The sequence below is a fragment of the Heteronotia binoei genome, chromosome 8 (genome assembly GCF_032191835.1).
Source record: "Heteronotia binoei isolate CCM8104 ecotype False Entrance Well chromosome 8, APGP_CSIRO_Hbin_v1, whole genome shotgun sequence".
Taxonomy (NCBI): Eukaryota; Metazoa; Chordata; class Lepidosauria; order Squamata; family Gekkonidae; genus Heteronotia; species Heteronotia binoei.
In genome coordinates this window covers 106500994-106521718 of record NC_083230.1, presented here as the reverse complement: position 1 = coordinate 106521718, position 20725 = coordinate 106500994, and the positions used below count along the sequence as shown (strand labels likewise).

At 46.8% G+C, this 20725-nt stretch overlaps 1 protein-coding gene across 2 annotated transcripts in view; it reads left to right on the top strand.

The window, feature by feature from the left end:
- PDE3A (phosphodiesterase 3A) overlaps nucleotides 1-20725 on the top strand; it is a 421890-nt gene that overhangs the window by 342414 nt on the left and 58751 nt on the right. The window contains exons 3-4 of one of the 2 annotated variants that reach the window (XM_060245837.1): nucleotides 12025-12291; nucleotides 16474-16628. In XM_060245837.1, the coding sequence (XP_060101820.1) occupies nucleotides 12025-12291; nucleotides 16474-16628 (422 nt within the window). The remainder of the gene's footprint in view (nucleotides 1-12024; nucleotides 12292-16473; nucleotides 16629-20725) is intronic. The other variant, XM_060245838.1, reaches the window with a different exon arrangement.

The following is a 20725-nucleotide window of genomic DNA, read 5'->3' as shown; positions in this document are numbered from 1 at the left end:
CTTGGGGAGATAGCTGCAGGGAGTTACCTCTGGAGAAAGTAAACAATCAAATTGAAATTCGCAGAATTCATTAACATTCATACTACAGAGACACACTGCCTCAGTATGCAGGATTTTCATTTACCTCAATACCCAGGGTTTTCATTTATAAAAGCGAAGAAAAATCAGTAGGTCCTCCATGAATTTCTCCAGTTCTTGTTTATTTTTATTCAACCACTTTAAGCAAGCAGCTACCACTGCATCTGATGGTAGTGAATTCCCTAATTTAATTATGGTTTGTCTATAATACTGTTTCACTTGTCTGCCCTGAATGTCCTCCATGTTTAGCTGTCTTTTATGACAGAACTTAGTGTTCTTTTATTTTTTTAAAAAAAATCTTGAAAAAGTTTTCAATTTTTTTTAAGAAATCAGATTTTTAGTCCTTACGGCTTTGAACAGAAGATGTGGTTTTAAAAGCCACACAAGGTGCGTGAAAGAGCCACAGTTTGGCCAACCTTGTTCTAGTCTGATACTCTAACCACTGCGCCAACACTGGCTCCACACACTGGATTACAATGCTTCTCACAGTGTTATATATAAAACATGTTGAATACTGATGCAGAAAACTACTGAACCAATATGGAACAGTACAGTAAACACCTGTCCCCCTCCCCCCCACTGAGAAAGAGAGAGAGAGTGAGAGAGAGAGAGAGTTTCTCCTAAGGTTGCCAACCTCCAGCTGGAGCCTGGAGCTCTCCCATGATTTTAATTCATCTCTAAATACAGGGTTCAGCTCCCCTGAAAAAAATGGCAGTATTGGAGGATGGATTGAATGGTGCTATCTCCCAGGAATTTCTCCAACCTGGAGTTGGCAACCTTAGCTTTCCCTCCCTGTAAATTACTAACTACTTCTTCCCCAAATAACCCAGGCCAGTGTGCAGTCCAAGCCAATAGGAGTCTTCAGATCTCCAAGGCTGGTTTTCATATAGAAGGTGAGCATTAGAACCCATAAAACCCTGTATTCCAATTAGGGGTAATTCAAGATGAATTTGAATTTGGAGGGGGGGGGGATCTCCAAAGAGAATCATGAGTTTGGAAACAAAGTTTACGTCCAGAGGCACCTTTAAGACCAACAAAGTTTAATTCTGGGTATTAGTTTTCATTTGCATGCACCCCAAATTAAACTCTGTTGGTCTTAAAAGTGCAATCTATCTTGAATCTATCTTTGGAAAGCTACACAGTCACATCCAAGATTCTTCTGATTTTGCAGTAGAGAGAAAGCACAAGCCCTGAGTTCAGGTAACATTTCCAAAAGATTTCCCTCCTCTTTGCAGGGCAAAATCGTAAGCAATGAGAGAGGTTGGTCATTTGGGTGAACACTGGAATAGCATGTGTGACAGCGCCATCTGGTGGGGCCCATGCCTCAGGGCACCGCAGAGTCCACTATTTCCCAGTTCCAGTGACTCATTAGGATTATAAAGCTTTGTGAATCCGATGTCAAAAATGGCAGGCAACACTTAGCGGCTACATTTGTCAAACTGGGCATTTCTTTTTAACATTTACATAGTAAGATAAATGAGCTAAACTTTCTCAAACCTTGACTAAATTAAGTCATTCCTCCTGGCTTTTGTTTAGCAGAAGGTCCCTCCGTGAAGTGCCGAGAAGCACCTCCTGATACTTTCTCTCTTGCTTCAAGGCAAACCTTTGTGCCAAACAAAAGGAGAGTTTATTTTATTTAAAAGCTTGGGTTTATTTTTGGACAGGCTTGTACGCGACATTTGATGGCCCTTGGCAGCTCAGGTCTTCAAAGCAACTTCTTGGAAAAGAAAAATGGAACCTCTTAAGAATTCTCACTGGTTTTTTCTTCCCTGATAAGGAAAAGCCATTATCATTGTTGCTTCAGTAAAATCTATTAGTAATGCCACTTAGGGGGAGAAAAAAATCATAAAGCTGATTTGGGGTCCCTCAGAGAGCCAGTTTGGTGTAGTGGTTAAGTGTGCAGACTCTTATCTGGGAGAACCTAGTTTGATTCCCCACTCCTCCACTTACGGCTTTGGGTTAGGTATAGCTATCACAGGAGTTGTCCTTGAAAGAGCAGCTGCTGTGAGAGCTCTCTCAGCCCCACCCACCTCACAGGGTGTCTGTTGTGGGGGAAGAAGATAAAGGAGATTGTAAGCCACTCTGAGACTCTGATTCAGAGAGAAGGGCAGGGTATAAATCTGCAATCATCTTCTTCTCTGTAACTAGTTTCAAGCTGTAAAGGCAAACCTAAAGACTATCTGGCGGTAGCTAACTTAGTCTGTAATAGTGGAAGGAGGGGATTGCATCTTAAAGACTAGCAAAAATTCCTAGGGTAGGGTTTCCCAAACTTTTCTTTCCCGTGGCCCGGTTATTTTTACACTTCTTCTTCGTGGCCCACTAAAATTTGGGGGTGGAGCCAGGAGACTTTGGGGGTGGAGTCATTTCCTGTGGTGTCAAGGACCAAGTGATGTCACTTCCAGGGCACACTAAACTACATCTTTTCCTGTGATGTCACTTCCAGGGGACTCCCCCAAACCTGCCTTTTCTTCAGAAGTAAATTCATTTTCACAAAAATCTGAAACTCATGCTGAGCCAAAATGGGGGTGAAAAGTGGGCAGTCCCTCTCTTTCCACTCCCATACCTGCATGCACCTATCTGTTTGTGTATTCTTCTCCAGCTTGCAAGCACTCCTAATGCCCATGTTCAATTGCCTGCACCACCTACACACCCCTTTCCTCAACAGCCAGATTATGTAGTTGGGAGTTCTGTTGCCATTGCCATCAGGAATGCCAGCACTGTGTACCACCCACACTGGGCCCTGGCAGTTGCTCTACCTCAAAATATGCTGACACATTTAGTAGGCCCTTCCTTCAGCTTCTACTACTGGAACCCTTCCTCAAGCTACAACCAAGCTTGCTTGGTTTCAAGAAAATTTCTCAACAGCTATTTTTCATACTTTTCTTTGGTTGAAACACTGGGAAATTGCTGTGAAAGGTGGCAGAAAATTGTACAGCAATTAATGAATTAATTTCAAGTTATAAAGTTTATACAAGCTTTTCTTCAGTTATCCCAAAAAGGATATTTATGAGGGGCTTGCAGCTTTTAACTGGCTGTGTTTCCCATGCCTTTAAAAGCAACCTGTTGTGCAGATACTTAGCCAGTGAACTACTTTCATCCTTTTTAATATTTACAGGAGGACTTTAATTTTGGTGTCAGACAGCTGTTAAAGGCAGGACCAGTAAAATGGTGCGAAGTTCATAGTACCATCTCTTTCAGTGCTTTTGAGATATATCACAGTAATCTCTAATAATCTCTTTCTGCCCCACACCTCTTAATCTCACTCACTCACACAGAAATCTCATAGAAGGCCACCTGGCTACAACTGGGGGTGCCAACTTTTCATTTGCAGAGGTCCTATGTCTGCAACAACAGTATGATGAACAGAAAAGTTTCATCCAGCAAAAATGGAAGGAAAGAAAGAGAAAGGGAAAGAATGAAATGGAAGGAAAAGAAAAGAAAGACATGGAAAGAAAGAACATAAACATAAGAGGAGCCATGTTGGATCAGGCCAGTGGACTATCCAGTCCAAAATCCCCTCATACAATGCCCAAAAAGCACCAGAATGTCCACCAGTGGGGCCAGGGCACTAGAAGCCCTCCCACTGTTGCTTCCCTCCCCAGCACCAAGAATACAGACAGAGCATCACTTGTAGGGAAAGAAAGAAAGGAAGAAAGAAAGAAAGAAAGAAAGAAAGAAAGAAAGAAAGAAAGAAAGAAAGAAAGAAAGAAAGAAAGAAAGAAAGAAAGAAAGAAAGAAAGAAAGAGGTGGCCAAAAAAAAACCCTTCCTCACCATCAGATGAACCCAGCCAGCAAAAATTCTGCCCAAGGGTCATTTGGTAAAAAAACCCAGCTACTAGAATGCCCACTCCTCGCCCCTCCCAAGTGACAAAAACACACACACCCTCCTTTGCCGCCCAGGTCTCTTGGGGAAATCTCCCCAAAAGAACATACTGCAAGGCACATGAAAGCTCATACCTTAAAGAACACTTCATGGGTCTAAAGTGCCAATGGATACCAGCTTTTCTCTCAAACACTGGGAGCGGGGGAGAAGGAGGGAGAGGCAGCCCAACTCCTCTCTGCACAACACAGAGATGGGGTGGGGCTAGCTTTGCTGGGGGCGGGGCTAGCTTTGGCTTTTCTTGTGACCCGGTAGTGAGGCTTCCGTGGCCCAATACCGGGCACTACCCTGCAAATGGGAAACACTGTCCATAGGGCATAAGCTGTTGTGAGTGGAATCTCACTTCATCAGACACAAGGAGGAATGAAAGTTCATCAGCTCTTACATGAAGGTCAGAAGGTTGGAGAGTCAGTTGGAGTCAGGATGCAGAGGCTAGAGCAGGGGTGTCAAACATGTAGCCAGGGGACCAAATCAGACCCCCAGAGGGCTCCTGTCAGCCCCGCCAAGCAACTGGCTGTCATCTGCTGCATCACAGCTTGCTTTGCCAGGCTTGCTCAACTGCACAGGAGCTACAGCGCAAAGTCTCCATTTTCTCTATTGGCTGAGGCTCCTCCCTTGGGGAGAAAGGGGAGAAGGAGAGCTTGCTTTGCCAGGCTTTCTCAATCGCACAGCAGAGCTAGTGAGCCAAGCCTATTGGCTGAGGCTTCTCCCCCTCCTGGTCCATTGGAGAAGGAAGGAAAGAGCCAGAGCTTCCTTTGCCCAATTCCCTAGATTGCACGGGAGAGATAGAAAGAAAGCACCATTAAGACAAGCAAGTTCTAAAGTTTTAAGCATGTTTTTAAAGAAATCTTTAATTGTGTTTGTCCGTGATATGAGAGACTTGGGTTGAACAAGAGTAGAAGAAAGGAGAGTAGGTTTTTATACCGTGCTTTTCTTTACCATAAGGCGTCTCAAAGTTCCTTCCCTTCCTCTCCCCACAACAGGCACCTTGTGAGGTAGGTGGGGCTGAGAGAGCGCTGAGAAAACTGTGACTGACCCAAGGTAATCCAGCTGCCTTTGTGTGGAGGAGGACTGGGGAATCAAACCCAGTTCTCCAGATTTGAGTCCACCGCTCCTAACCATGCTGGTGGGGTGAAATTCCCACTCTGCCATCAGAGCTTGCTGGGTGACCTTGGGGCAGTCCCTCTCTCTCAGCTAGGGTTGCTGGATATCTCCTGCTATTATGACTGTTCGCCACGTGATCAGTTCACCTGGTGAAAATGGCTGCTTTGGAAGTTGGACTCTATGGACCCAAACTCCGCCCCCTCAGGCTCCACCCCCAAAATCTCCCGCTATTACTCAACCCAGAACTGACAACCAATCCTTCTCTCAACCTAACGTTACCTCACAGCATTGTTGTTGAGATGAGACAATGAAGAGGGGAGAATTTTGTCATGGGCCCCTTTGGGTCCTCACTGCTGAGAAGGGCAGGACATGAATAAATACGTGTGCTCCATTTTAGTTTTTGAAAAAAGCAGGCCTTTACATTTTAGACAGTAAGACACGTGCATAAATATATGCAGGGATTTCCTCTCCCCAGCCTCTGTAACTGGGTGCCTAACAATGTATCTGTGTCTGTGGAATTCTGCAGTGCCTGTCTTTTTGAAAAGACATTTTAAAAGCCCAGGAGCTCCGAGCATTTACATGCACACCCACGCAGGATTCTCCCTCATCCGTTTGATCACTCTAGCCCCTGCTAGCAAAGGGTCCTCCGTCAGCAAGCTCTGTGGCTGCGTCTCGCTGGCACCCGCTTCCCTCTTTCTCCCGCCGCCGTAGGCTCACATCTGCTCCGCTGTGCGATTCACACGCCGAATAAAAGATAGTTGTCATTATTCTTTCGTTTTCCAGCCCCGTTCCGGCAGGCTGTTTCAACTCACCAATTTGTAACCATCTGGATTTGCAGAATTAAAGGATCTACGAAGAAGACAAAGGGTGGGTTCTCGAACGGGGAGGGAATCTAACTAATCTCAATATATAATTTAAGGGGGGGGTGTAAAAGAGGCCCATTATAGATCTGTAATTCCTTCCATCTGCCACTCTTGAAATGAAAGGAAATGTTATTTCTTTTTCTTTTAAAGAATCGTTTTGTAACCGATTCTTCTATTTTTGTTGTTTTTGTAGGGGAGGGGATGCCCTCCCCCTCTCCCTTCCATTAGCAAATATCGAGGGAGGCTAGATGACAGCAGTGTTTCCGGTCCCACAGGAAATTCCTAACCCTGGACAATATCTTTTCATCTCAAAATGGGCTAAGAAAGAGTTTCGAGAGCTTCCATAATGGGAAGAAAAGGGAAGCTCACGTTGTCCCAAAATAACTCATTTAGTGCTGCCTAAATTTATCCAAATGGAGGTGGGGAAAAGTACCATTCAATTATGGAGAAGGGGGAATTGATTAATTATAGCGCCCAGGGCTGGACCTACACTGTCTGGCACCCTAGGCAAGGCTGACTTCTGCCCCCACCCCTGCACTGGTGATGTCACAGAGTCACACGGGGGGCACCCAGTTTGATGCCCTTAGAAGGCTAGCGCCCCAGGCAGCTGCCTAGTTTGCCTCGTAGCAGGGCCAGCCCTGATAGCACCATGTGCTGTGATTTCTTGGTAACGCTAAGGGAGGACAGAGTTTCAAAATATCAAGGCTTGTACTTATTTGTTTTATTAAGCCTAAGAGTTGGATGGGACCACGAGAGCCATTAGTTCAACCCCCTACCAGCAGAGGAACCACAGCTATGATTTCTCCAAGTAGGTGTCCAAACAATACTTCAAAACCTCCAACGGTGACAAATCTCACAAGGGAGACTGTGAGCTGGTAGATTCGTGTGTGTGCGTGTGTGTGTGGGGTACTTTTTGGCATTAGTGTGTGGCCTTGACTGGAAGTCATGGTGGCCTCTGGCAACTCCTACTGGGGTAAGGAGGATATTCAGAGCAGTGGCTTGATACAACCTGCCTCTGCCTCCCGACTCTGGTATTCCTTTGGAGGTCTGAGGGCTCTTTTTCTATCAGCAGCTCCTCTGCATATTAGGCCACGTCCCCCTTATGTAGCCAATCCTCCTGGAGCTTACAGTAGGCTCTGTCCTTAAAAGCCCTCTAAGCTCTTGGAAGATTGGCTACATGAGTGAGGCATGGCCTAACATGCAGAGGAGCTCCGGCTAGAAAAAGAGCCCTGGAGGTCTCCCATCCAAGTACTTGACAGGGTCTGCCCTGCTTAGCTTCTGAGATCGCACAAGAGCGGGCTTGCCCAGACTATCCAGATCAGGGCTTGAGGTGGTGGATTCTTCATTGCCGGAGGTTTTAGATACCAATCAGATGCCTGCTGGTCAGAGAAATTACAGTCACAGATGTCCAAGGCATTCATACCTGAAGACCATACTTGGTGGTAACTTGAGGTCTGTTCTAGTTTTGACACTTTTTACCATGCTTTGTAAGGGAAAGGATCTGATAGCAGGAAGGAAAGGATGCTCTGTGTGTCCTGACCTCTCTACCTGGCTAGCCAGGTAGAGCCAGCAAGTTGCTAAGAGCAATGGGTTAAGCCTTGCTTGTGGTATTGTGGTGACATCCAGGGCCTTTTTTTGTAGCAGGAACTCCCTTGCATATTAAGCCACACACCCCTGATGTAGCCAATCCTTACAGGGCTCTTTGTACAGGGCCCACTGGAGGCTCCAGGGGGATTGGCTATGTCAGGGGTGTGTGGCCTAATAGACAAAGGAGTTCCTGCTACAAAAAAAAAGCCCTGGTGACATCTAAACTAACTTATTGCTTTCCCACCCTTGCAGGCCAATAGCCAGTTTGATGTAGTGGTTAAGTGTGTGGACTCTTATTTGGGAGAACCAGGTTTGATTTCCCACTTCTCCATTTGCAGCTGCTGGAGTGGCTTTGGGTTAGCCATAGCTCTCGCAGGAGTTGTCCTTGAAAGGGCAGCTGCTTTGAGAGCCCTCTCAGCCCCACCCACCTCACAGAGTGTCTGTTGTGGGGGGAGAAGATATAGGAGATTGTAAGCCGCTCTGAGTCTCTGATTCAGAGAGAAGGGTGGGGGATAAATCTGCAGTCTTCTTCTTCCTCCTCTTCCTTCTTCACAGGGGCATGACCATAATGTGGAATTGCTTCACGCGAGCTGCCCAGGCTTCTGTGTGGTAATGCTGGCATACAAATGTATTTTTTTAAAAAAAATATAAACCTGAATAATAAACAGAATGTTTTCCAAATGATGCTCAGTTGGCTGGTCACGAGATACCATGGTGGCATGCATAGCCCTTTTTTTGGGGGGGGGGGGGCGCAAAGAAACTTCCAAGCAAAGCCTCCGAAACTAGTCAACAGCCATTTCCCCCCACAGCAGAACCCCTGTGATTCTTTTTTCCAAGAAACGTGTCAAACAAGCATAGGAAACATGTTTTCCTTCCTGCTTAATCTTTGGGTGAAAATCCCCACGGAGTCTAAAGTGATCCGTTATTTCCACAGAAACTTGCCGGCATGTGCCACTGGAGGCTTTTTGGGAGTTAAGGGAGGGGGGGCTGGGAGGGAGCAGCAGAGGAGAAGAGAAGGAGCTGTGTTTACTTTTAATTTTGTTTTAAGACTCTTGGCCGGGGAGTTCATGATGTGACTTGGAAACTGTATCTCCTCCTGATTTATGGCTTGCCTGTTATTCTAGAAAGGCCCCAGACAAGCCATGCGCAGCTGCCTGGCTCCCTTTCCCCTCAGTTCACACATTGTGTGTGACCATCCTGTGGTCTTTCGAAATTGTTTCTCCCAGGGGTGGAATTCTAGCAGGAGTTCCTTTGCATATTAGGCCACACACCCCTAATGTAGCCAATCCTCCAAGAACTTACAAAAAAGAGCCTTGTAATCTTGGAGGATTGGCTACATCAGGGGTGTGTGGCCTAATATGCAAAGGAACTCCTGCTAGAATTCCACCCCTGGTTTCTCCCCTTTTCCTTTGTGGTGGTCTTGAGTGCTGGAATAGGTGGCACGGCATGGGTAAGTCAGGTGGTGGTGGAAAGTGGCATCAAGTCACGGTCAACCGGTAGTGATCTGGTAGGGATGCCAGCCTCCAGGTGGGACCTGGGGATCCCCCAGAATTCCAGCTCATCTCCAGATTCCAAAGATCAGTTCCCCTGGAGACAATGGATGTTTTGGAGGATGGACTCTATGGCACTGTAACCTTCTGAGGTCCCTGTCCTCCCCAGGATCCATCCCCCATTGTCCAAAAGTTTCCCAACCTGGATATGGGAACTTTACCTCCTCTCTCCCACCGGTGGCCAGGCATAGAGCCAGGGTAGCCAATCTTCCATAACGTAAGAGCTACATGGAATAAACGTCATATGTTTGGGGGAAGGAAGGAAGGGAAGGAGGAAGGAAGAAAAATAGATGGGGGAGGTGGAAAGAAAGCAACTTTAACTTTAAATGCCTTCTCCAAGCCGGCCAATGGGGCAGTGGGGGCTTCGAGAGCCACACAGTATGTGTGAAAGAGCCACATGTGGCTCCTGAGCTGCAGTTTGACCACCCCTGCCATAGAGGCTTTAAGACAAGAGATGAACAGAAATGGTTTGCCATTTCCTGACTCTTCATTGTAATTCTGGAATTTTGGGTGGTCTCCCATCCAGTTTTAACTAGGGCCAGCCCTTCTTAGCTTGCGAGAGCTGATAAGACCAAGTTAGATCAGATCATCTCCACAGTTCAGCGGGGGATGGAGCCCGGTTGACTGGGGGGGGGGGGGGATGGGGGGGGTAGTTGTGAATTTCCTGCATTGTGCAGGGGGGCTGGACTAGACGGCCATTGAGGTCTTTTCCAGCTTTATGTTAATATGTTTGTAAACCACTAGGATATAACTTTCTATTAAGAGAGGGGATTGAACTACTACATTGTTGTGTCTGCTGAGACCCTGAGATGTCAGGGTACAGCTACAGATTCAACTTAGAAGCCATTTTTGATGAGCTCAGTTGGTTTGCCTCTCCTGTTCCATATTGGGCTTACAGTTAGTTCCCCTTTGCCTTCTTTTTTCTTTCATTGTCTGTCTTAAATACAGCTTTCATAATTTTCCACTTTTCCCTCACACCTCAGGGCTAGAGGTAAAATCCAACTGCCATGCTCCTTTTGACTGATGTGACCTTGAGTCAGTCACAAGTTCTCGCAGAGCTGTTCTTCTCAAGAGTAGTTTCTGCCAGAGGTTTCTCAGCTCCACTTACAATCACAGGATGCCTGTTGTGGGAAGGGGAAGGGCAGGGGTAGAATTCTAGCAGGAGCTCCTTTGCATATTAGGGCACACCCCCTGATGTAGCCAATCCTCCAAGAGCTTACAAAAAAGAACCTTGTAATCTCTTTGAGGATTGGCTACATCAGAGGGGTGTGGCCTAATATGCAAAGGAGCTCCTGCTAGAATTCTATCCCTGGGGAAGGAAAAGGAGATTGTAAGGCTTTCTGAGACTCGAAGTGAAGGGTAGGTTATAAATCCAATGTCGTCTTCTTCTTCCTCTTCCTCTAACCCATTGACTTTCAACCAGAAAGTCACAGCCCAGCTGAAAGCTCTCCATAAACCACAAGCCTACCTTTCAATCAGGGGGGAGGGTTGCCAATTCAGGGCTGAGAAATTCCTGGAGATCTTAGGGTGGAGCCTGGGGAGGGCAGAGTTTAGGCAGGGGAGGAACTCCAGCAGGATATAACAGAGCCCCCTCTCCAAAGCAGCCATTTTCCTTCAGGGGAGTTGATCTCTATAGCCTGGAGTTCAGTTGTGACTTTGGAAGATTTCCAGGTCCCACCTGGAGGCTGGCAGCCCCACGGGAGAGAGAATCCAAGTGTACTAGACAGTGAGCAGTCCTTGATTTTCATAACAGTCCAGTGAGGCAAACTATTAACGTGCCCATTTTCCAGACTGGGAGACCTGAGGTGAAAACTGCAGTCTGCCCAGAGGCTCCCACTGAGACGGAATGTGAAGTATAACTTTTGGTTCCCGGAATGGGTAGAATGCAAGCGGTAAGGAAGCCAGTTGGGCAGCTATTGGATGAACTTCAGCCGGCAACGCAGAATCCCTGATTCATTCACTCAGAAGGGAAATAGAGTCTGCTGCATGTACTTTTGACATGTGTGCCTGTTGGTTCGTGCAGGCAGGGCTTTTTTTGTAGCAGGAACTCCTTTGCATATTAGGCCACATGCCTCTGATGTAGCCAGTTGTCTTGCAGCTTACAGTAGGCCCTGTACTAAGAGCCCTGTAAGCTCTTGGAGGATTGGCTACATCAGCAGGGCGTGGCCTAATGTGCAAAGGAGTTCCTGCAGTAAAAAAAAGCCCTGAGTGCAGGAGTCCCCAACAAGGTGCCTGTGTGCACCATGGTGCCTGCCAACACCTTTCCTGGCACCTACCAAGTGCTTTTGTAAAGTGAGCGGGACTACATGTGGCTTTTTTCCAGCAGAGCTTCTGATTGGCTGCACAGAATAAAAGCTGTTCGCTTCCACAGGTCTTGCAAGACAAAGGTCTTGCCAGCTGGCCTTTAAGTAGCCATTGTGGGTGTCTTACAATTCCTGTTTCCACCAGATCCTTTTACTATTGGGTTGTTGGATGCTGCTATGTTTTTAGATAGGGGTTTTATATTGTTGATTTTAAATTGTGTTAATACGTGTCGTATTGGTTTTAACATTGTGCATTGAATTGAGTATTGCATTGAACTAATGTAAATAAAAGTTCTGATCTTACTGGTTGTGAGCCGCCTGGAGCCTCCTTTGGCAGGGACGGCGGGATGTAAAGCCAATAAACCTTAAACCTTAAAGGCTGAACGCTTTCTCTTGCTATTTATACCTGATGAAGTATCAGGTACACCTGACTCCCAAGAGCTTATACTTTGACATTCTTGTTGATCTTGAAAGTGCTACTGGACTTAGGCTGCGATCACACACACTAAATAATGCACTTCTAATTGCCAGCTCACACAGTAAAATCCAGTTGGAAAGTGCATTGTTTAGTGTGTGTGACACAGTCTCAGCTATTCTACTGCAGGCCCAAATGGCTAAGCACCTGCAGCTTTCTGCTTACCTGGTTTCTCTTGCTCCAGTCTTCAGGTACCAGCATTACGGTGGACATAGCTGTCATGGGAGAAGCCCACGGGCTCATCACAGACCTCTTGGCAGATCCATCCCTCCCGCCCAACGTCTGCACCTCCCTGCGAGCCGTCAGCAACCTCCTGAACACCCAGCTCACCTTCCAATCGGTTCACAAGCCCAGGGTCAACCCTTTGGCCTCCTTCAACGAGAACTACACTTGCTCTGACTCGGAGGAGAGCTCAGAGAAAGGAGAAAAGCTGGCTGTGCCCAAGGTAGAGGTCCGTTTTTGGGTTTCCCCCCCTCCCCCAATCTTGCTGCCAGAAATTGAGTTTTCCTCCCCTTTCCCTGAGGCTCAGACCCAGGAGGTTTGTGATGTGGTTTCCAAAGCCTTTCTAGAAAAATGGTAGAAGTCAAGTAGACATAGACATCAATCTGCTATTCTGACGTATATTGCCTTGTTTTTGTTGTTTTAGCCCAGTCAACCCAAACTAGCAATCAGCAGACTCCAACTTGTGATTCTTTTAATCTGTTAAAAAAAAACATTTCCATGGTTTTGCATACTAATTCACTGCCCACTTTCTCTATATTAAGGACTGCTTGCCATTCCATCCTATTGTCTGAGGAAGTGTGCTTCTAGCACATGAAAGCTTACATTCTGAATAAAACTTTGTTGGGGGTGCTACTTGACTCCTGTTTTGTTCTACTGCTTTAGACCAAAATGGCTGCCCACCTGGATCTATCTACATAGAAAAATGTTAAATGCCTTGTGGGACCATGTGTTTATTTCCCTTGGGTCATTTCCCCCACCAAAGCAACCCTGTGCTTTTGCAGTGTCTTCGCTGCCTCTCCCCACAGGAGGGAAACAGCAGGGGGGGGGGGCACAATTTTGATCAGTAAAGTGGTCCAGGGGAACAACATTATATTTCCCCCACTACTTTGATCAGCTTTTCAGCCTTCTGCCTGATGCATTTCTGTAAAAAGCCATTGGGAGGCTAAATGCATTCTTGTCCTTTCTATTTTTATTCCTTCCTCCCTGTAGTGAGCTCAGATCTCTCTGTGTAGTTCCCTTCTTTTCCTTTGATTTCTGCAACACCTTTGTGCGATAGGTTAGGCTGTGGGAGGATGCCCAAGCTTCATTATGGGTGGGAATTTGAACCTGGGCTCTCCCCAGTTCTAGTCTGATGCCTCTCTGGCCCGGCTGGTGGACCTCCTGATGGCACCTGGTTTTTGGCCACTGGGTGACACAGAGTGTTGGGCCACTGACCTGATCCAACATGGCTTCTCTTATGCTCTTACCACTATACCGCCAAACTGTATCATCAACCTTTATTGGTTTTAACTGTTGTTTTATACTGTTTCTAAAATGTTGTTATCCACCCTGAGCCCCTTTGGGAAAGGACAGAATATAAATTATCTAAATAAATAAAAATATAACAAATTGGCTTTCCTGGTGTCTAGCTTAACCTGGCCCTTTAGGATTATAGAATCAACTCCTTTGAATCATATATTCATAGAATTGGAAGGGCTTTCCAGGGCAGTGTGAGCTAGCTCACTGTTTTTTAGTCTCCACTCCAGCTCACACATTTTTGTCTTAGCTCAGGAACAGTGGCTCCAGAGCAAACTAATTTATACAGTTGCCAAATTGCTCACTTTAATGCCAGTAGCTCACAAAGCAGAATTTTTGCTTAGAGGCAGGGGTGGAATACTAGCAGGAGCTCCTTTGCATATTAGGCCACATACCCCTGATGTAGCTAATCTTCCAAGAGTTTACAAAAAAGAGCCCTTTAAGTTCTTGGAGGATTGGCTATATCAGGGGCGTGTGGCCTAATATACAAAGGAGCTCCTGCTAGAATTCCACCTCTGCTTAGAGGGCTAGAGGGAGCATTGCTTCAGGGTCATCTAGAAGAAGAAGATATTGGATTTATATCCCACCCTTAACTCCAAATCTTAGAGTCTCAGAGCAGCTCACAATCTCCTTTACCTTCCTCCCCCACAACAGATACCCTGTGAGATAAGTGGGGCTGGGAGAGCTCTCACAAAAACTGCCCTTTCAAGGACGACAATGTGAGGGCTATGGCTGACCCAAGGCCATTCCACCAGCTGCAAGTGGAGGAGTGGGATATCAGACCTAGTTCTCCCAGATACTTAACCACTACACCAAACTGGCTCTCTAGTCCAACCCCCTCGATTCCTTACATAAGAATACTTTTAATTAAGGTAAATGTCTAGCCAACGAAATCTTCAAGTTCTGTTGTAGGGCTTTAGGCAAGAGACTTGTTCCTTTTCTGGTAATTGCAATCTCCTCAGTTGGTTCCATTTATTTATTTATTTATATCCATCCTTTCTCCCCAGCAGGGACCCAAAGCCCCTTACATTGTTCTCCTCTCCTTCATGTCATCATCACAACAACCCTGTGAGGTAGGTTAGCCTGAGAGTGGGTGACTGGTCCATGGTCACCCAGCGAGCTTTCATGGCCCAAGTGGACACTTGAACTGGGATCTCCCAAATCCTAGTCTGACACATTAACCATTACACCCATCTGATGCCCCATGATACTTTGTCCATGCTGTCCACTATCTTTTGAGTGATGGAAGCCCAGAAAGAGAATGAGGGCATGTATCAGGGCAGAAATAGCACTTTCAAAGAGTTATCTGTTCCTGTTAGAGAAAAGGGCCAGAGCTCTGTTCCTAACAGTCTCTGCATGTGTGGCCCAATTCTTTTCTCAGAGCCATCCAGGCCTCATTTTGGGCAGGAGCAGAGCTCCAGAACCTCTAAATTTTATTGTGTTATTTCTTTCTTAACCCCGCCCCCCAAAAAAACCACTTTCTTACCCCCCCCCCCAAAAAAAAAATAAATACTTCCCACTCTGCCATGGGAGATCCATTGTTCAAACACCCTGTGAGGATTTTGCTGAACTCTTAAGATTTGACAAACTTTCTAATATTTCCCCCCACAAAAAATGGGGAGATAACCAAAACATATGAAGCAGACAGATGGAAATCTTCTTCATGCCACTGTGGCCACATAGGAGAAGGTAATTTAAAAAGTATGAAAGGAGTAAGGTTTTATGATGACAATTATAATTCAAGAAGCATTTTTAAGACAGATTCTGAGGTGATATAATTTAGTCCACCTTCCAGTGATGTCAGGGGTTTGTGGCATATACAAATGAGTTATGCTAATAAGGTCTGGCACCTCTTTTTCTACAATATAACCCCTGGAGCCATCTAATATTCTGTTGAGAGCCAGTGTAATGTAGTGGATAGGATGCTGAGCTAGGATCTGAGAGACCCAATTTCAAATTCCCACTCTGCCATGGGAGCTTTTTCCTAGGTGACCTTGGGCCAGTTGAACACACTCAACTTAACTGAACTCCCAGAGATGTAGTGAGAATAAAACAAAAGAGAGGAGAATGAGGTAAAGTGTTTTAGTCCCTGTTCATTTTTATTTTATTTCTTCAATTTATATCCCGCCCACCCCGTGAGGGGAGCTCAGGGTGGATTACAAGGTCACATTAAAAATCATGACAGAGAAACAATATAAAATTTAAACAAAATTTTAAAATTTCATATAAGAAAACCAGAGCGAAAGTTGCCTTGATAGCAACACTCAGATGGAAAACCTCTGAGTGGTGGTGTGGGGTATCAAGCCACTAACCGCTAGGACAGGACTATCAGCAGGGGAGGCCAAGATTGGAATTTTGATGCCCACTGCCTAGTGTTCCCTCTAAGCTGTGAAGTCTTGTGAACTGGGCTTTTTCTATAGCAGGAACTCCTTTGCATATTAGGCCACACACTCCTGATGTAGCCAATCCTCCAAGAGCTTACAGGGCTCTAAGTACAGGGCCTACTGTAATCTCCAGGAGAATTGGCTACATCAGGGGTGTGTGGCCTTATATGCAAAGGAGTTCCTGCTACAAAAAATTTTTTTTGCTTATGAGCAAAAATTCGACTTTGTGAGCTGCTGACATTAAAGTTATAAGTGAGTGACCTGCTGCATAAATTAGTTCGCTCTAGGGCCGTATTTCCTGATCGAAGACAAAAATATGTGAGCCAAAAGATAAAAAAAACCCCGTGAGCTAGCTCACACGAACTCAGCTTAGATGGAATGCTGCCACTGTCTCAGCTGAAAGCCCAGCATGAACAACCCATTGGGGAGAAAGGAGGGGTATAAATGAAGTAAACAAATCAATGTGCAGTAAGTTGCCATTTCCCTTGTGTTAAAAAATTGCAAATATGACTGGTATGGATTTTTTTTTTTTTTTAAGAAAGAGATTGTTGAAACTCTTGAGACTAGCTTGTTGGCGTCTGGCTTCCCTGAGTGCAAGAAGAATCTAGAAAGATATTTGGTGCCAATATTGCTCGGTTTTCATAATATCATCCACGACTGACCTACAGTAATTATTGGAGGTCATATAGGAAAGATTATCAAATGGAAAAGTGATACTCCTTTGTCCCCAGCGTTTCCGGAAAAGTCTGCCACCGGGTCTTCTGCGACGAGTATCATCCACGTGGACAACCACCACCTCAGCCACCGGCTTACCAACCTTGGAGCCAGCTCCGGTGAGAAGAGACCGCAGTGCTAGCATCAAACCTCATGATACATCGCCATCTGGGTGAGTGCCCCTTTAGATTTACATTTATTGAAATATGTCTTCCCCACTTTGCTCCCTGGAGGGACCCATAGTGGCATACAACAGGAAAAAAAAATACAGGATAAATGAACCAAACAGCACAAAAATAATGGACCATTGTCTTGGATAAGTCTTGAATTCAGAAGCTAGCTCTTCTATGAACCATGGCCTACAAGCCGAAGGATCAAGAGTCCTTTGTAGGAGTTGTCCTTGAAAGGGCAGCCGCTATAAGAGCTCTCAGCCCCACCTACCTCACAGAGTGTCTGTTGGGGGAGTGAGGTAAAGGAGATTGTGACCGCTCTGAGATTCAGAGTATAGGGCTGGATATAAATCCAGTATCATTACCTTCTTCATCATCATCATCATCTTCTTCTCTTTGCCCTTTGTCTCACAACTCTACCGATGCTAAAGCTTCTTATCAGCAACGAGAAGGTGGAAGCAAACACTCAGCAAGATGTGACAGCAGGCTGGGATGTTCCTCAAAAATTTCTCCTCCCTGTTAGAGAGCCTCTGAGCATGCCCAACTTTTGTGACATTGTGGTTAGAGTGTCAGACTAGAATCTGGATGACCCAGACTCAAATCACCTGATCAGCCATGGGAGCTTGATGAGTGACCTTGGGCCATGCACTTTCAGCCTAACCTGCCTCACAGGGAGGTGGTGGGGATAAAATGGAGGAAAGGAGAATGATGTAATCCACTTTGGGTTCTCATTGGGGAGAAACATGGGATATAAATGAAGAAAATTTTAAGACTGAATTTAAAATATGATTTGGGAAACTATAGAACTTGCAAACTAGCATGGTGCAAATATATAGACTAAGCTCATATTCTCAGTTATCTTGTTCAGAGTCACAGATGGCCTCGATGGATGGGAAGAGGTTTAGCAACAGGGCTCCAACCATCCAGTAACTGGAATCAGGTTCTTCAGGACCTAGGACAGCATCTAAGCAGGTTAGACCAGGGTAGGGGTGTGCAAAAAAAAATAAATTCGGAATTAATCGGATTTGGAAATATATGGGGCCAAAATATTCAGAATACCATATAATTCTGAATACCAGTATTCAGAATAGCCGTATATACTGGATATACAGCTATTTCCAAATATATGGCCCCATGATACCCTATGGGCCTTTGAAATCAATGGCAAAATAGGGTATATTGGAAGCCACCTGGAGGGGAGGGAGTTTGAGGGAGAGCCCCCAAATTTGCAGGGGACCTTCAGGGGACTCTCCCGTACAAACCCCCCCAAGTCCCAAAAGGATTGGGCTAGGGGTTCCCATTCCAGGGGCACCCAAAGAGGGTGCCCCTATCCTACCATTATACCCTATGGGCCATTGAAATCAATGGCAACATAGGCCATAACCAGAGGCTACTGGGGGGCAGGGGGTTTGAGGGAGAGCCCCCAAAACTGCATGGAACCCGCAGGGGACTCTCCCATACAAACCCCCAAGTCCCAAAAAGATTGGGCCAGGGGGTCCCTGTCCTTGAGCTCCCCAAAAGGCCCATTGCCACCAATGCTGGGGAAAGCCCAATTAGCCACTTCCTCCACTATAATTGCTGTGGGAAAAGTGGCTCTAGCCAGAGGGGGGTTTGAGAGAGAGGCCCCAAAACTGTAGGGCAGCTTCAGGGGACTCCCCCACATGCAACCCCCCTGGCCCAAAAAGACTGCATCCATCTGTGGGCACCCCGAAAGGAACACTGTTCCCAATGGTGAGAAAAAACCAATTAGAGCCACTTCCCCCACTGTAATAATCGTGGGGAGGGGGTTTTGAGGAGAGCACCCCAAACTGCTGTGCAGCTTCAGGACACTGTCCCACACAAAACCCACAAGGCCAAAAAAAAAAATTGAACCAGGGGGTCCAATTCCTGGGGCACCCAAAGCCAAACCTCACACCAGAGAATCTCTATGGGACCCAAATGCACGACATCCATCTATCTTCTCTTTGAACCCTCCTGGCCTGGAACCAATATAAACCCAGGGCCACACAAAACACAATCTGCTCAAGGTCTGCTCTGCAGACCTGGCTCCTGCAAACCCAGATGCCAGCTCTCCAGCCCTGCCCCAAACAACGCGGGGAGAGCTGGCCAAGCACAACAGGCATGCTGGTTCTGGGTCTCTCACCCAGATGCCAGCTTCCCTGCCACAGAACACACAATCTACTGATGCCATCTCTCCAGCTCTGCCCCAAACAACACAACTCTCAAACAAGGGAAGCAGTGGACCACACCTAGCTCCACATTATTCTGTATCTGACACAAAGCAAGAAGCATTTAGATGTACCTTGAGTGATGGATGGTTGGCTGGTCCAGGCTCTTTTGCATTACCCAGGGTGCACCATGAGGAGGCGAGCCAGAGTTACACCCCAAATAAGGAAGATCACTGGGAGGGCCTCAGATTGTGTGAGAGGAAGGGAACCATTCCTTCTCTCTCAGCTCAGCAGCAACACACCAGCTATCACTGTCCCATTAGAGGGACCTCAGCATTGGTATAGCTGCTGGCTGCCTGTCATCATCACTGGCACCTCCCTCTTTCTTCCTTCTGCCCCTGAAAAAAACAACTGGGTTAACCTGCCTGGGCCTGTGGGTCCTGTTGATTACAGTTGGGGGCTGCAATGGCCCTTTCAGTATTATTAGGCATGTGTGGATGGGGACTGGGGAAATTTGGATTGCTTTGCAGATTTTAAATCAACATTCACTTTTGGTTTGGGGATGGATGAGGGGTGGGGGGTGCACTGCCAGTCAATTTGTGAGTGAGTTTTTGGGCTGTCTTTGGACTCTAGTCTATGTTTAGTGGGAGAGTGTTTTACAACCACCTTCCAAGCGCGGACCAAAAGAGGATACAGGCACAAGTAGGTGCTCACTTAATTCACTCTCAAAGTCTACATTCGGGGAGCCAAACAGAGGCAAGTTGACCTTCGGGAAGACCAACTGCTCAACTGTCCAGGCGATTGCAATGTGGGCAGACAATGTTGCCCATATGTGAAAAGACGTGTTCACTCTGCACGCTTGTCGGTGGGCATGAGAGGAATGCCTTGGCCACGGAGAAGAGGGCTGGCCAGACCACCTCCTTTGTGACCCAGTAGTCCAAAGGAGACGTTTCCTGCGACTTGTTGGGCTCCGAAAGGTAGTTCCTCACCATCGTAGCACCCGTCTCCGCTCTCAGGGACCTACCACTCCCAGAGGGGCCAACAAGCCACCCGATGAGTGTCATCTTGGCACTCTTCTTGGCGTGAGTCTGGTGGGAAACACTGCCCAGCCAGGGAGGTTGGGGATGAACAGCAGTGGAAGTGGCAGATGAGCTGCTTCCACCCCCCTCCTCAGCTACTGGCACTGGGCCCACCCTGACTCTGCAGCGCTCGATCTTCTGGGAGAGCTCATCTCACCAGCAATCAAGCTCATTGGCTCGCTCGGTGATCATGCCCTTAAGGCGAGGGTCTAACATGGTCGCCATCATCCCGCCCTGAGCCATTCGTGGGAAGGGCGGGATATAAATTCTAAATAAATAAATAAATGTAGACCTTATCCTGGGTGAAAGTCTAAAAACGGGCCTCAAGCCCTTCCTGCAGCCTAACAACCAGGGCGTGCATTGCTGGAAGAATGTCTGTACGGCCTTGAGCTGGCACTCCGGCTGCTGAGGCTGAGTGACATCAGCTGGAGGAGAGACTGCCCGAGCAGCAGACCCCTGCTCAGTGCCAGCACCTAATGGCACCTCTGCTGGGGGTGCCCCAGCAGCAGCCTCGATGAAGAACCCAAGGCGGGCCTTCTTCTTCATCACACTCCGGCCAGAGGTCGGAGTGCTGGAAGGCTGCTGTGGAGTGGCCCTATGCACAGATGGTGGGGGGGGGGGGGGAGGAGGAAACTGGGTCTGAGGAAACTGGAAACTGTGTGCAGTTCTGGTCGCCGCACCTCAAAAAGGATATTATAGCATTGGAGAAAGTCCAGAGAAGGGCAACTAGAATGATTAAAGGGCTGGAGCACTTTCCCTATGAAGAAAGGTTGAAAGGAGAAACGTCGACTGCGGGGTGACATGATAGAGGTTTACAAGATAATGCATGGGATGGAGAAAGTAGAGAAAGAA